Below are 14,498 nucleotides of genomic sequence, written 5' to 3'. Positions count from 1 at the left end.
TTTTTCTTCCACATTCTGTCTCTCATGTATGAGGTTTACCCATGTTGACAATTACAGGCCTCTCTCATCTTTTCAAGTAGGAGAACTTGCACAATTGGTGCTTGACTAATTACTTATTTGCCCCACTATATTGTTCTATGAAACACAACAGTTCTTTTGGCTTAAAATGCAGCAGTTTATTTTAAAGAGTGGTGCAAGAGCAGATACTACTTTTTCAGCAACCAATACAGGGTGTACCTTTGTTTTTATGTTTATGTATAACAAAATACTGAAACTGCTACACATTTTCCTACATTTATTTTGACATGTCAGGTTTTCGACACCTTAGCTCATACAGGGAACTGTTTAACTGACCGTCTCTATCTAGTGTTAAAGCTGAGAGGTGCAGCAGAATTTAGGCTGATTTTAAGCTTCTTGTGCAGACATTATTCCATGATTTTTTTTCATAATTTGCCGACAGCCAAAAACCCTTGGTTTGGGCCATAGTTTGGACGCCCATGCTCTATCACGAGATCATTTACTGACAATCCTCCCATTTCAAATCTATTGCACTAAATAGCACTCCTTTACGAGCACATCTTTATAATTTGATGTAATTTATGTCCAGTATGACAGTTTAAAATTGACATCACAAGGTCTTTGATGGACCCTAAGCGATGCAAGATATTTGCCCAGTTTTGGCTATACTATATGAGAGCCAACATGTGCATGTATTTTAACCATATATACGAATGCCTGTGTATTTTATTCATTTTCCTATGTATTGTGTGCATTCGTTTTATTTTGGACTTTTAAATTGTTAAAGAAACTTATTTACCCAGGAACATATGGACATACCATTACACTGACACAGCGTTTTTCCTCTACCACCATCATTTATTCAATATTTCTCCAGTTAAGTGGAATAAAGTTGTGAAATAATTACAAAATGGAAAAATAGATCAGCAAAAAGATCATATTCACAGGTTTTGATTTCAAAATAAAATAAACCACGACAGACAGCAAGAAGTTAAGCGTTTGTTTAGGTTTGTCGTCGTCTCCCAGTAGGTCTTGAGCAGCGGGTTGATGGAGGTGTTCCAATCATCACAATATTGGGGTTTGTGCAAAAACAAAATATGAGGAATCCACTATATTTGGAAAAATTATACATGATACAGGAGTGACGACACGTCCCGAAATTATAATACCCCCCCCCCCCCCCCCCAAAAAAAACATACTAAAGGATTAAAAAGTGAGCCCGCTGTTGGTTGCTGCTGCTGTCGATAGGTCATTACTGATTGTTGCTGCAATGACTTAGCATGTCTTATTTACAATCAATCACCAAACGATTAAAATTAAAGACACATGTCAAAAAAATGTAAAGCAGCTGTCCCTTCACAAAATGTCTTAACATCCCAATAAAAATTAGCACTGCTGTGTGAGATTCTTTATAGATATACTTATATATTTATGTATATGTATAATATACATATATACGCTCATTTGTCACAACGATGCCTTTGGCAGGATGACAGTTGGAATCCAAAGCTATTTAAAATATAATGCATAAAAATAAACATTTTGGCATTGTCTTGCTTAATTAATCCAGCTGGGTGATGGTGGGGGGCATAAAGGGGCTGAAGCGGCTAGCAGGGCGTGGCGACAGTGGGAGCAGTAGCGGAGTTCCACAGGACGACCAAACAAGCACAGAGAATGCTGATGAAACTTGTAAAGACCAGCAGCACTTTTTTTGTGGTTCTCTGCTGACACCACTGGCGGCCACCGCCACCCAAGACCACCGTCCCCCCGTCACCCTCCAACACGGAGATCGTCCCTTCTACAGGCACAGTCATCAGAGCTGAATCTCAAAGGTCTTGTGCAATTCTGTGGAGAAGGGGTTGGTGGGTGACGGTGTCGTGCGCTGGTGTGAGCGCCCCTCCAACGCCGCCCACTGGGCCTCAAAGGCATCCTCCTGCGGCTGCCGCGGTACGGCGGGAACAGGTGAGGAGTGGGGGGCCAAGTGGGTTGAAGCGGCCCAATCAGTTGCCCCATTGAAGCTCCCTCCGCCGTCGGGAGGGTGTGCTGGGGCGGGGCAAGGGGCAGCGGATGGCGGCTTGATGAAGCACCCAGGGACGACGACGCACGGCGGCGTGGGGACAGGAACAGGCAGGGGTTGTGCCGCCGAGCCGAAGACGTTGGCCACCATCTGCGAGGGTGTGATGCCCACTACGGGCACGCTGGGCTGTGGGAAGGACAGCCCGTTGGACATGGGGTGGAAAGCAGTCTGGTGGGGGCGCAGCAAGGGAACGTATGCCACCGGGGGTACAGGCGCCACAGGCGCAGCAAACGACGCGGCTGGCGCCAGGATAGGGTTGGGCGGCGGTGCACGGACAGACTTGGAAACCTCCTCCAACCATTTTTCCGCTTCCGAGGGCGTGCGCTTGTGTGAGGGCAACACTGGAGAAGACGATGGCGGGACAATGATCACGGGAGTGGACGATGACCAATCACCACCTGTGTGGACAAAGACAAAATACACATTTGCCCCTTTCACACCATAATGATATTCCTTTTTTAAAAAGTGGAGGGTAGTGTCACGTACTCACATTTTTCAACGATTAGCAATACGGTACTGCAATACTCAAATGTCGTTATATCAAATAAGGATGGTTTAAATACGCTACGTGACTAATGTGGTCAACTGCTTCAAAGCTAACACAAAAAAAAACCAAATTGGTTAAACGTATGAGAGGGTAATACATGCTAAAAGTATTTTTGAGGCAATGAAAAGGTTCTAAAAAACTAAATAAAAACAAAAATAGTGAGTACTCGCCACTTCTAACCGATGTGTGCATGCATCCGGATGCTTGCGCAATCGCGCTGAGCATCGTGTAGGACGTTTCGCCGCGTAGTAAGGAATGGCCGAACACCGGTACCAATCAGTGGCCCATCTGCGACCGGGTCGCAGAGAAATACTAGACAAGTTTCCGAGGTACTTCCAATTTACTTCCTTATGTATGCCTACAACTTCCATTTTCAATTTTTTTTTACCATTGAGTTCAATGGCGCTGGAGTGGCATCACTCACTAATAACCCTGACACACCAAGATTTGGAAATACCGCATCCTTCTGCCATCTCAACATGGGAAGACAACATAAAGAAGTGGCCGAAGGTGACCACGAGTAAAATATTATCGTATTTAATTGACTCTACGGGGCTGGAGCCGGCAGCTCGGCTTGAAGCGGACCGTCAGCTCGATCCCAAGATCCAACGACAGGCTTTTGAACTGCAGCAACTTCAAGATATGCTGTTGGAGCTGGAATACAGTCCGTCTGGATGCCGCTGAGGGTCTCAGTGATGTCTGGTGAAAGTTTGGAGAAGCTCCCTTCAGCTCTGCTGTCTGATAACACATTCCTCGTATGCTCAACCTTCATTGATATTTTTCTAATAATTTTATAAATTGTGATTTATTGCCCTGTTTTGCAGATGCAACAATTGTTTTAGATAAAACAAGAAATGGAATCATGTTGTCCAAATGTTTTATTGCAATCGATGTCTGCAATAAATAAGAATGACATACTCTTTTCATTTATATGTACATACCTTGTAGTATTTCCTTGTAACAACAAAATCCCTGTCAGCCCTTCTGCATTCAGTAAATGTAATATAAATTGTCATTTCACCCCATTTCGGTCACTCAAGTGGCTGGCGTATCAATCTATACCTCACGTCATCACAGGCTGACAGGTTGTTATAATTTTGTTCACGAATGATCAACGAAGTGTTAAGAACAATCATCCAAACTCATCTACGTCTCACTATGTCGTGCTGAACCCATTTTTGAAGATTCTGTGTGTTCCTCTGGTTTGATTTCGCAGTTTTAACGTCGTCAACACACTGCTGACTTCAACCGCAACTCTTGAGGTTTTTTCTAAACCGGAAGTTCGAGGCAGACTATGACCAAGATTGCGCTGCACATATTTCGCTGAGAAAACTTGTCTATAAATAATTTGTTAACAACCGCAATCTGGCCTGTGCCTCTTGACTAATCTGAGTAGTGATTTGCGTACGTCGCCCTCTAGCGGTTGGCCACCAAACAGTAACGTTAGCTGCTGTTGGATTTGTGCTACCAGCGGCGACGTCTTTGGACAGCTTTTTTTTTATGGGGAAAAGGCCACCTGCTGAGCCAGAAGAGGAGCCTACAACCAAGTCCATTCTGCATAATATGATTAAAATCTAGCAAACTAGGCAACAAAAGCGAATGCACCATACCATCATACCTCGTGGCAAACCATACAGCTAAAGCCAAGAAATCTTTCCTGATTGGAGAAGAACTCGTTATGCTGCGACCAAGGATATTTGCCGTCAAGTTTTAGGAGAGGACGTTGTTAAAAAAGGTTGATTCAGCGTACGGTGAGTTACATATTCTCTGCACTTCTTATTCTCCTTTCGTCTTTTCCCTTCAGGGGTCGCCACAGCGAATCAGTTTTCTCCATCTAACCCTGTCCTCTGCATCGGCTGCTCTCACATCAACTACCTTCATGTCCTCCTTAACTACATCCATAAACCTCCTCTTTGGTCATCCTCTCGACCTCCTGCCTGGCATATGGAAATTCAGCATCCTTTTGCTGAAATACTCACTATCTCTGCCACACATTACCGGTCCTTGGAAAAAAGGCCCATATCACACCTCTGCCAATAGGAAAAATCTAAAAATACCTACAGCATGTAAAGAGGTTAAGATAAAACATTCATTAATTGTCATATGAATAACAGGCCTGCATTAAGTAGACATAGAATGAAGGCTAACTGTTTTATCAAAATATGAAAAATAGAAGTGAAAAAAAATTTGCTCAAACCATTCTTTCTGAAAACTGTCAAATGATGACACTTCCAGCGAATCATGCGATTCCCGTCTGTCATTGTCTTCTACCACAAGTTTCAAACTAAAGGCTTAGGGGCCAAGTCCAGCCCACCAGATCATTTTATGTGGAACTTGAAAGACAATTATGTTCATTGACCTCATGTTTCCTGCTAAACGTGTCATCATCCCAGAGAAATAAGTAAATCGCGAGAGCGTACATGCCCTCTACTGGCTAACTCAAAACCTACAGGCAACAATAATCATCGACCCAGAGACACGATAAGCACACTTGAATAGCATGAATGTCCTTTCGTGGCTAACCCCCAATCTACAGACAACAATAAATCCACAATCAATTAATGTAATTATTCAGCCTTTTGACAAAAAAATAAATATCGGGTTCCAACAATCGATGCATTTACTACCCGATACTATACTTACCAAATTTCCTACTAATACGTTTACAAATAACAGATGAGTAGCAATTTTAGTTTGTGTCCTCACCAAGAAGAACGAGCAAAGTGAGTGACAAATGGAGCCCTCCCTCCAAGCGGTCAAAAATAGGAAAATATTTGCTCCTCAAAAAAGAGGACAAGTCAATTTTTGGGTCATCGTCTCTAAACCAGGGGTCCCCAACAACCGGGCCGCGGACCGGTACCGTGCAGAAATAATAAATAATTTATTAACAACTGCATTCTGGCCAATTGGCTTTGGCATGTGCCGCTTAACACACCAATATCCCTGTCTACTCTAGATATACAACTACAGGATATGAGGTCGTCATAGAAATGCATTGATTGGACTGTTAGCACCTTTTCAAAATTATATCTCGATTCTTGGTATAAGCGTATCGATCACCTTGGTAGCAGCTTGTTGGTTCCCTATTATTAATAAATAAATAAATAAATATATATATATATATATATATATATATATATATACACACACACACATATATATATATATACATATATACATTTATATGTATTTAAAACATTGACACCTTTTCAAAAATATATCTCGATTCTTGGTATGAGCGTATCGATCACCTTTTGGGATGCAAAGTATCACAACTTTTCACCATTGTGATATTTTGTCACACCCCTATGTAGGACTAGAGAAAAACTGCATTTCTGAGGTTACTCCAGACTTAATTGGTATTTTAAAATATATTTTCAAGCCTTCATTGCTCTTTGGGGTTTGTTAGATTAAGGCCATGTCCACACGTAGCTGGGTATTTGGCAAAAAGAAGATATTTTTCTACCCTATCATCCACACGCGCATGCAGATTTAAACCAGGGTTCTTAAAAACGACGGGGAAGGTGAAGATTTGCCAATTCTGCGATCGTGGCTCCATCATGTTGACACTGATAACCGAAGATTTACGTCACTGGCTGCGACAAATTTTGTCCTCACGTCACACATGATACCAATTTTTACATTTGGAGTATATTAAATAGGCGCTTTTTTGCTTCCATTATTTTTTTTTTTACAAACTCTTGCTGTGCTTCTTATTGAATAATGGGTATTTTGGACAATAATTTTATCGTTCTGAATGTACTTAAAAATGAATGAAAGCAGTTGGCTGTGGAAGTTTTTTTTTTTTTTCTCTACACAAACGTGCAGGTGTGGACGCAATTATTTTTCCCTGACGTATTAGGGCAGAATCCTCGTTTTTAAAAAAAAACCCTGCTACGTGTGGACATGGCCCTAGTTTCAGGACAAGTACATTTACTCAGAAACGGACGGCATGCTTTAGCATTTTTATGTGGATTATTTAGAATTTGAAGGCTAGAAAAGGTAAAATGTCCTTCAATTAAGGAATGACCAAAGTGCATTTTTTTGCCCTCTTACCCGCTGGCGCTGCAGGGCTTGGCACCCCAACAGAGGGTTTGGCCCAGGGGTTAGTGTCTCGGGCAGGCAGAGCGGGGGCCAACGATGTTGAGCTCGGAGCTGGAGGGTTAACAGCAGCGGCCGTGGGAAGGTGGGGAGGGGGGAGAGAGTGAGGATGCGACGCAGAAAAGGAAGCGGTGGCGGTAGCAGCAGAGCCATTGACTAGAGCGAAGAAATAAGTGGAGGAGGGATCAGTGTTAGACATGCAAGGCGGAACTTGTCAATCAAGTATACAAGAACCAACACATAAGAATAAATGTCAAAAATGTGTTGGATTAGTTAGGAGTCAGGAGTAAACCGCTTAACTGATAAGAGAACGCAAGTCAGACAGTTAGGGAAAAAAATGATGATTATTTTTTTCCTTTAATCTGGATTTTCCAATTATTTTGCCATAAAATATATGTATTTTTAATCTTGCATTGTACACTATACTTTCAGTATATGTATATTTTATACATTTTTTTTCAGCTTGTAATGTGTTTCTATTCCTCTGCAATTTTAGTACTTTTGGCTATTTCTGCTCCCACGTTTGGCTAATTGTCACAAATTTTGGAGTCCCCCCCGAGGTGTTTTTCATTTAAATAGTTGTTTTCTTTGCAATTTTTTTTTAAAAATCAAAACCTTTGATTTTCAACAAATACAGCAGTTTTAAAATTTTGACTAATTAGCATTGTCCATTGTTAGTGTATTTTTCATTTATTTTCTATCAATTTAAATGATTTGTGTCTAATATTTTGCATCATTTTTAAGAGTCTGTTGTCATATTTGTGTAAGTTTTATATATGTACCTGTAACGGTGCAACGGTTTGCGGTTCAAAGCCGAACCGTTCGGTTCGCCCTGCACGGTTCAATACGCCTTTATGAACCGCGCCTTTTCGGTTTTGCAATTAATGTATTCCGAACGCTTATGGAATTAATTGATCGAGCTCTGTGTGCCTGTGTGTGACGTGAAGCACCGCTGTGGAGAAATTCCCGCCCCGCAAGTAAATGTCGGATCGCTGTCAAGCACCTGTGTAATAGAAGCCGAGTAACGCCCGCTCTCGCTTACGAGCGAAGTGAAAGTGAAACAAGAAAGAAAACAAATAGCTATGGCGAGCGGAGGAGTGGAGAGACCGAATTTGAGGAAGCACCGGCTTCTTTCAAATCTGCGGTGTGGCAACATTTTGGTTTCCCTGTGGATTACAATGTGGAGGGAGAGAAAATATTGACAAAAAAAAATTGCAAGCATTGCTCAGCGCTTGTTCCCCATGCTAATGGCAACACTTTTATAACATGACTCCGGCACCTCAGCCAGCATCACCCACAGATATCACTTTCTACAACCCCAAGGATGACACCAGTGAAAACACACGGCGGGCTTCGTTAATTTATTTGCAACGCTTCACCCGCGTTACATTGTTCCCTCGCGGACATATTTCTCCAACAACGTAATCCCCGACATTTATGAAATGGCACGCAAAGCCATCGAAGATGATTTCGCTAAAGCACATAGTTTCGCCCTGACCACTGATAGTTGGAAGTTGGACGTCCCGTGCTACAGAGTGCAACTACCTAACTGTGACGGTCCACTATAATTCCTACCTGTCAAATTGTACGGTCTCGTCGTAATTTGTACAAGTGAGCACTCATTTTTGAATGTGCACGCCGTACATTACGTTCAAAATCTGCACGTTTTTCGTGCATTACATTTTTTTAAAAAATCCGTTCGGATTTGGTCACCGTTTCTGCAACGAGACAATACGTTGCTTGAAGGACGCGAGAAAAGTCAGAGACTCGGAGAGGGAAGAGTGTTGAGATGCTGTAGCAAACGCGATGCTAGGCGGCTCCAATATTACCTGACTTAGCCGACAACATATAATCTACGCCTAGATGTCTTATGCATATAGAACTACATGCGAAATGACACACCGTAGCGTTAGTAAACAGCCGCCATTTTAGAGCAGTAAACTTCTTAGAAAGGCTCTGTTGGAGTAAACCTTACGAGCGAACCTAAGCAACTTTTTATCTAAAATACTCCTAAATCGGCAAAATCTTGACTTGAGTCTATCTTTAAAGGATGAAACAGTTTTAAAATTTTCACATGTCGAAAGTAGAAGGGAACTAATGCAAAAACGGGAGCAATTTTATCAACTTTAACGGTTGAGTCACAACATTAAATGACCTCCAAACATAGCAAAGGTTACTTTGTTTTTGGGTTTGTTTTTTTCATGAAAGGTATCACCAGTTACTTTGCCAAGTAACTTTTTTACTACTGTGTGTGTATTTCAGTAGTCAGTCACTACACTAGCCAAAGAGCTAAGAGGCATTGTAACAGTCGAAAATGTTTACATTTTAAGCGTTTATTTCGTTTTTTTAAAAATTAAAATAAAGGCAGTTTAAAAAAAGCAAAACGCAAACCGAAACCGAACCGAAACCGTGATCCCAAAACCGAGGTTCAAACCGAACCGTGGGCTAACTGAACCGTTGCACCCCTATGTACCTGTAAGGTGGAAAAGTGCTATGTTCTCATTGAACTTACCACGAAAACTACAGTAAAGTAAAATGTAAAGACCTGGGGGAAACCCTAAAATGTTACTAATATTTTCTCTTTTCCAAAATTTTTTGCCTTTAATTTCAATTTGATTTGATATTATTGCGTAATTACTGAACTGATTTGGTCAATCTTGATGACTATTCTCCTAACAATGTTTGTATAGTAAATGTTTTAAGCAAATCTCTGACCAACATTTTGGAACAATACTGGTATAATATCATATTGTGGATATGACTGATGTTCATATTGGATGTCAGGACGACGGTTACCTGGCGCAACAGGCGACTGCGGCGAGGCGAGAGCTTTGGGCATAGGCGCTGAGGAAAAGGGGTCTTCTGGAGGTCCGCTAAACGCTGTGGTAATCTGGCTGCACAACGAGCTTATGCTGTCATTCTCTCCTTCCAACTCCGGCACTGTGTGTGGGCAGAGGGAAGACACTGCAATTAGAAGTCACGAGTGCATGTTCTCTTGCGTCTGCTTGTTTGGCCTCAAAACTCAGTCTTACCCGCATTCCTGATTGGGAAGTCGGACTTGCGCTGTACAGTGGAAGGCAGTTCGTTCATGCGCAACGACAGCTGGCGCTTGAAGGGTGACGTCTTCTGGCTGAGTGCCGGGAAGCCGCGGAAGGAGCCCTGCCTCGCCAGCGCCTCGGCAGGGGCGTGTCGGCGCGGTATGGCCTGCGGGCCCAGGGTGCCCAGGGGCAGTGGCGGCGAGGACGAGGGCGATGGTGAGCCACCCGACTGAATGGCAGACACGTTTATCACGCCGCCACCGCCAGAGGAGTTCCCCGCCACCGTTGCGTCATTCTCTGCTGTCGGGAAAGAATATGGCTGTGGTGACAACAGCAGTCACAGCTGTGATGCTATGACAATAAATATTCCTTGAATCCATTCCAATAACTTAACAAATTGAAAAAATGACCCGTTGTGATGTTACGCACTTAAAGGTGTGTGAAATGACCGATTCTGAGATTATTCGCGATTCGGCCGTGGAAGATTCGAGAACGATTCACAAACATCCAAATTCTGATTATTTAAATATGCCAAGTAAAGCAGAATTAAAACACAGCGCAGTCTTCGGGACGCTATGGGGAATGCATACCTATCAACCCGAGGCCGTTGGCAATCTTATAAATAGTGACGTATGCCCTTACAAATTGGTGACTAATCTTACAACGTTGTATATAGCGTGCAATATGAAACAAAAATAAAACTCAATTTTTAAAATAATATAAATTTATTGGTAATATTGTAGCATATAACCTGGTGCAATCAAACAACAATCAATATCTTCAGCTACATCATGATTACTAAAATTTAACAGTGACTTTTGTTATAATTGTATTTAGCACTTTTGGCAATTTTTATCATGTCTTGATGGCTGCACTTCAGCTCGCAATTCAGTTTGACTTGAAGGTAGTTCATTAGTGCGTGCAACATAAATTAAAAAGGTCAGTTGATAGAATTAACTTACCGATGCAATCTTTGAGTCAGGGTACATTTCCTTTGCTAATTCTGAGACGTGATCAGCAATAGTTGCGGGCAAATTGTGTTCGGCAACAAATTGGCAGAATGAAATCTCCGCTTTTGTCACTTTTCATTCTGCATACTTCATCTTTATGACCAGTGTTGTTAATCTTACTTTTAAAAAGTTATTAATTAGTTACAAATTACTTCTCCCAAAAAGTAATTGAATTAGTAACTCAGTTACCTGAAGGTAAGAGTAATTAGTTACTTGGCAAAGTAACTGGTGTTACCTTTCATGTTTTTTTTTTCCATTTAAAAAAAAACAAAACATAGTAACCTTTGCTATGTTTGGAAATCGTTTAATATTGTGAATCAACTGTTAAAGTTGTTAAAATTGCTACAGTTTTTGCATTAGTTCCCTTCCGTCTACTTTTGAGATGTTAAAGTTTTAAAACTGTTTCATCAATTAAAGATAAATTCAAGTCAAGATTTTGCCGATTTAGCAGTATTTTAGATAAAAAGTTACTTAAGTTCGCTAGCAAGGTTCACTACAACTGAGCCTTTCTGAGAAGTCTACTGCTTCAAAATGGCGGCCGTTTATTAACGCCGCCGTCTGTCATTTCGCATGTAGTTGTTTAAGCATTTGATATCTAGGCGTAGATTGTAGGCTGTCGGCTACAGTCAGGAGATATTGAAGTCACCTAGCCTAGCATCGAGTTTGCTACAGCGTCACAACACTCTTCCCCCTTAGTGTCTCTGACTCTTCTCGCGTCTTTCGGCCAACATAGTAACGCATCGTAACAATGTCTCGTTGCCGAAACTGTGACAAAATCCGAAGGGAGAAAAAAAAACGTAATGCACGATAAATGTACAGATTTTGAACGTACGGCGTACACCAGACATGTCCAAAGTCCGGCCCGGGGGCCAAATGCGGCCCGTGGTCAAATTTCATCCAGCCCCCAGCCTATGTCATAAAATCAATAACGTCTGGCCCACACACAGACCTAATAAATTGGTCAGCAGTACTAATTCCAGCATATGAAGTAGCCTACACACTAAATGCTGCTCCTCATTTACCCACTAAAAGTTAGCAGCACTCTAAGCAACATTACCCCGTGTGACCCTCCAATTTTCTAAAATGGCGACAATTAACAAAAAAAAAAAAAAAGACTGCGACAGCCGACGCTTCAAGGATAGGTGGAAATTGGACTATTTCTTCACTAAAATACGCAACAACTTTGTCTACCTTAATTGCAAAGAGACAGTTGCTGTTTTTAAAGAGTTCGATGTGAGGCCATATTACCCAACGAGACACTCTGACATGTACAAGATTACAGAGAAGATACGCAGTGAGAAATTGAAGCTTGTTTAATTTCACACCTGCAGCATTTCGCAAGAGCCCGACAGCCAAAAGACAGCCACAAAGGCTAGTTATGAGATTGTTGAAATTATGAATAAAAAAAAAATAATAAAGCAAATGTGACTCACAGAATGGCTCGCTAAAATTTGCTTAAATATATTGTTCTACGTAAAGGACGTCAGCCAAGGTCGGCCCCCCACATTTTTACCACACCAAATCCGGCCCCCTTTGCAAAAAGTTTGGACACCCCTGGCGTACACATTTAAAAATCAGTGCTCACTTGTACAAATTATGCCGAAACCGTACAACGTGACAGGTATGGGAACGGACCAAGAGTACACATGCTTTCTAGATACAAGACAGCAACAAGCATGGCTGACCTAACTAACTAACTTCTCCGTGAGATCAGAAATGCTCCCAAAAATGTAAAAGCAGACGTGTGGACGTATTTTGGAATCGACTAGAAAATCTTCTAGAAAACAGGTGATTTCGAAGAATGTTCAAAGCAATGGAGCCGAGGTACGTCATCCCATCCTGACGCTATTTCACTAACACGGCAGTCCCGTAGAAATCATACCATCGCTGTCGAATGTAGACAGACTCGCCGTTACGTCGTATGCATGAAAAACCCCACGGGTGCTAATATGGCTGAGCTGCTAAGCGGTTCTGTAAATGAATGGAACATTGCAAAAACGATGTTTTTGTTGTTACAGGCAATGCAGCTAATATGGTTGTTGTTGCCCCGCTGTGTAACTTTAGCCATCTGCTACGCCCACACGCAGAAACTTGTTTTTTTCGACTGCAGGAGTCGCACAGCGCAGCACACTTTCATCTGAGATGTGGATCAACTCCTGTTCTTATACAAGAACATGGAATTTTCTGAGGCGCTAAATACACTTCACCTGCCCTGCATAATGTTGCGGTTCGACTGCAAAAGGACTAATTTTTTTTTTATTATTATTTGTACCTGAGGGAAACCTGTTAATGTTTACATGTTCATGTTTACACAACCTAAAAAGCAGAAAAGCACTTTTTAGCCATTTGTACTGAAGTAGTAGTACACATTGTCTTTCGTTTATACCTGAGTGCACATTTGATTGAATAAAATTAATGTATTTCTGCAAAATGCTACAATTCTGTTGATACAGAATGACTTGAGTATCTTATTTACAGTTTTGAACTGTTAACTTGATACTGAAATAGTAGTTTATTTAAGCACGAGAGGATTTTTGTACTTTTTTGTAACTAATGAACGAACCATTAAAGACAGCTAAATTCACCATTATACGTATGTGATGTTTGGATCTTCTCATTGTGAGGCAGGAGCACTAACCTCTGCGCCACCCTGCTGACTGCGGTGAGGGGGTGGGGGGATATAGCATCAGTAGTACGAGGGCACTCTCGTGTGGTATGCTATAGACTATACTATAAAGTTCTATATTTCATCCAATGCAGTGCTTTGATCAATTACAATTTAATTTGATCCAGTTTATGTAAACTAATGTAGTTCAGTAAAGCACAGTCTTCTGTGTCTGGAGTTGTCATAAACATGGTTTTTGTCGACCAGTGTATTTTTAGAAAACGATTTTAACTTGTTATTAGTTTAAATTTAGATTATAATTTCTATTTTACTGTCTAATGATTATATTGCAATACCTATAACAGCCATAGACGACAAATTCTTTTGAATAGGGAGCAATGGCAGTGAATGCTCATGTTTCGATGCCATTTACAGCGCTAGATGTCCAGTCAATTTTGACTGGGAGGTTTGAGAGCTAATGATCCCCGTCAAAGTGGATAGGGCGTCTCGCGCCGTCAATGGCAATCAGTGAGTTAATGTTGACCATGATTGTGGTATTTGGAAAGCCAAATATTCTTTTTTTGAGAACCACTTTGTTAGTCAACAGAAATTATCTACTAGAAACCCTATAACATATTCCTATCATCATATGAGACTTTAAAATAGAACAGCGACAAACCTTTTTTAGAGTCCTGCAGCTGCCTCATGACTTCCTCCCGCTCAGCTGCCTCCGTGGCAGTGGTGACACGGAAGGAGCCCTCGCGGGTAAAGGTGGTTCTGTTGGCGTCAAATGTGGCCGTGACGCCGCACTCTTTCTCCCGCTTTTGCTTGCGCTCCAGGCAAGCGGCGAAGGCGCAGCCCACGGCATGACTGAGCCGCTCTCCCTACATGTATAGCATGTTTACATCAAATATTCAGGCTTTTCCCCCCGGCGTTCTAAGTACCGAGTCTTTGATGGCCATGAAGCAGTGGCATATCCAGCGCCGCGTCGTCCCGTCCCTGCAGATGTACGAAAATGCTCTCTCGAAGTTCCGGTCCGGCGCACAAAATGACACCTTCTCAATCGTCTGGTCTAGTATCAAGTCCTATAGAAAAAAAGTGT

General features: G+C 41.7%; 1 protein-coding gene across 6 annotated transcripts in view; it reads right to left on the bottom strand.

Annotated features, from left to right (window-relative positions):
• Positions 1–314: 314 nt before the first annotated feature.
• numb (NUMB endocytic adaptor protein) overlaps positions 315–14,498 on the bottom strand; it is a 79,019-nt gene continuing 64,835 nt past the window's right edge. Inside the window, exons 6-11 of one of the 6 annotated variants that reach the window (XM_057858714.1) lie at positions 14,341–14,481; positions 14,076–14,280; positions 9,776–10,078; positions 9,540–9,683; positions 6,699–6,899; positions 319–2,493 (exon numbers count right to left, since the gene is read on the bottom strand). In XM_057858714.1, the coding sequence (XP_057714697.1) occupies positions 1,832–2,493; positions 6,699–6,899; positions 9,540–9,683; positions 9,776–10,078; positions 14,076–14,280; positions 14,341–14,481 (1,656 nt within the window). In that variant the 3' untranslated portion in view covers positions 319–1,831. Of the gene's footprint in view, positions 2,494–6,698; positions 6,900–9,539; positions 9,684–9,775; positions 10,082–14,075; positions 14,281–14,340; positions 14,482–14,498 lie in introns of all 6 variants that reach the window. The other 5 variants (XM_057858716.1, XM_057858719.1, XM_057858715.1 and 2 more) reach the window with 5 other exon arrangements.

This window comes from Corythoichthys intestinalis, chromosome 15, assembly GCF_030265065.1.
Source record: "Corythoichthys intestinalis isolate RoL2023-P3 chromosome 15, ASM3026506v1, whole genome shotgun sequence".
NCBI lineage: Eukaryota > Metazoa > Chordata > Actinopteri > Syngnathiformes > Syngnathidae > Corythoichthys > Corythoichthys intestinalis.
The sequence above is the reverse complement of the archived record's forward strand: the minus strand, read 5'-3'. Positions and strand labels throughout refer to the sequence as shown.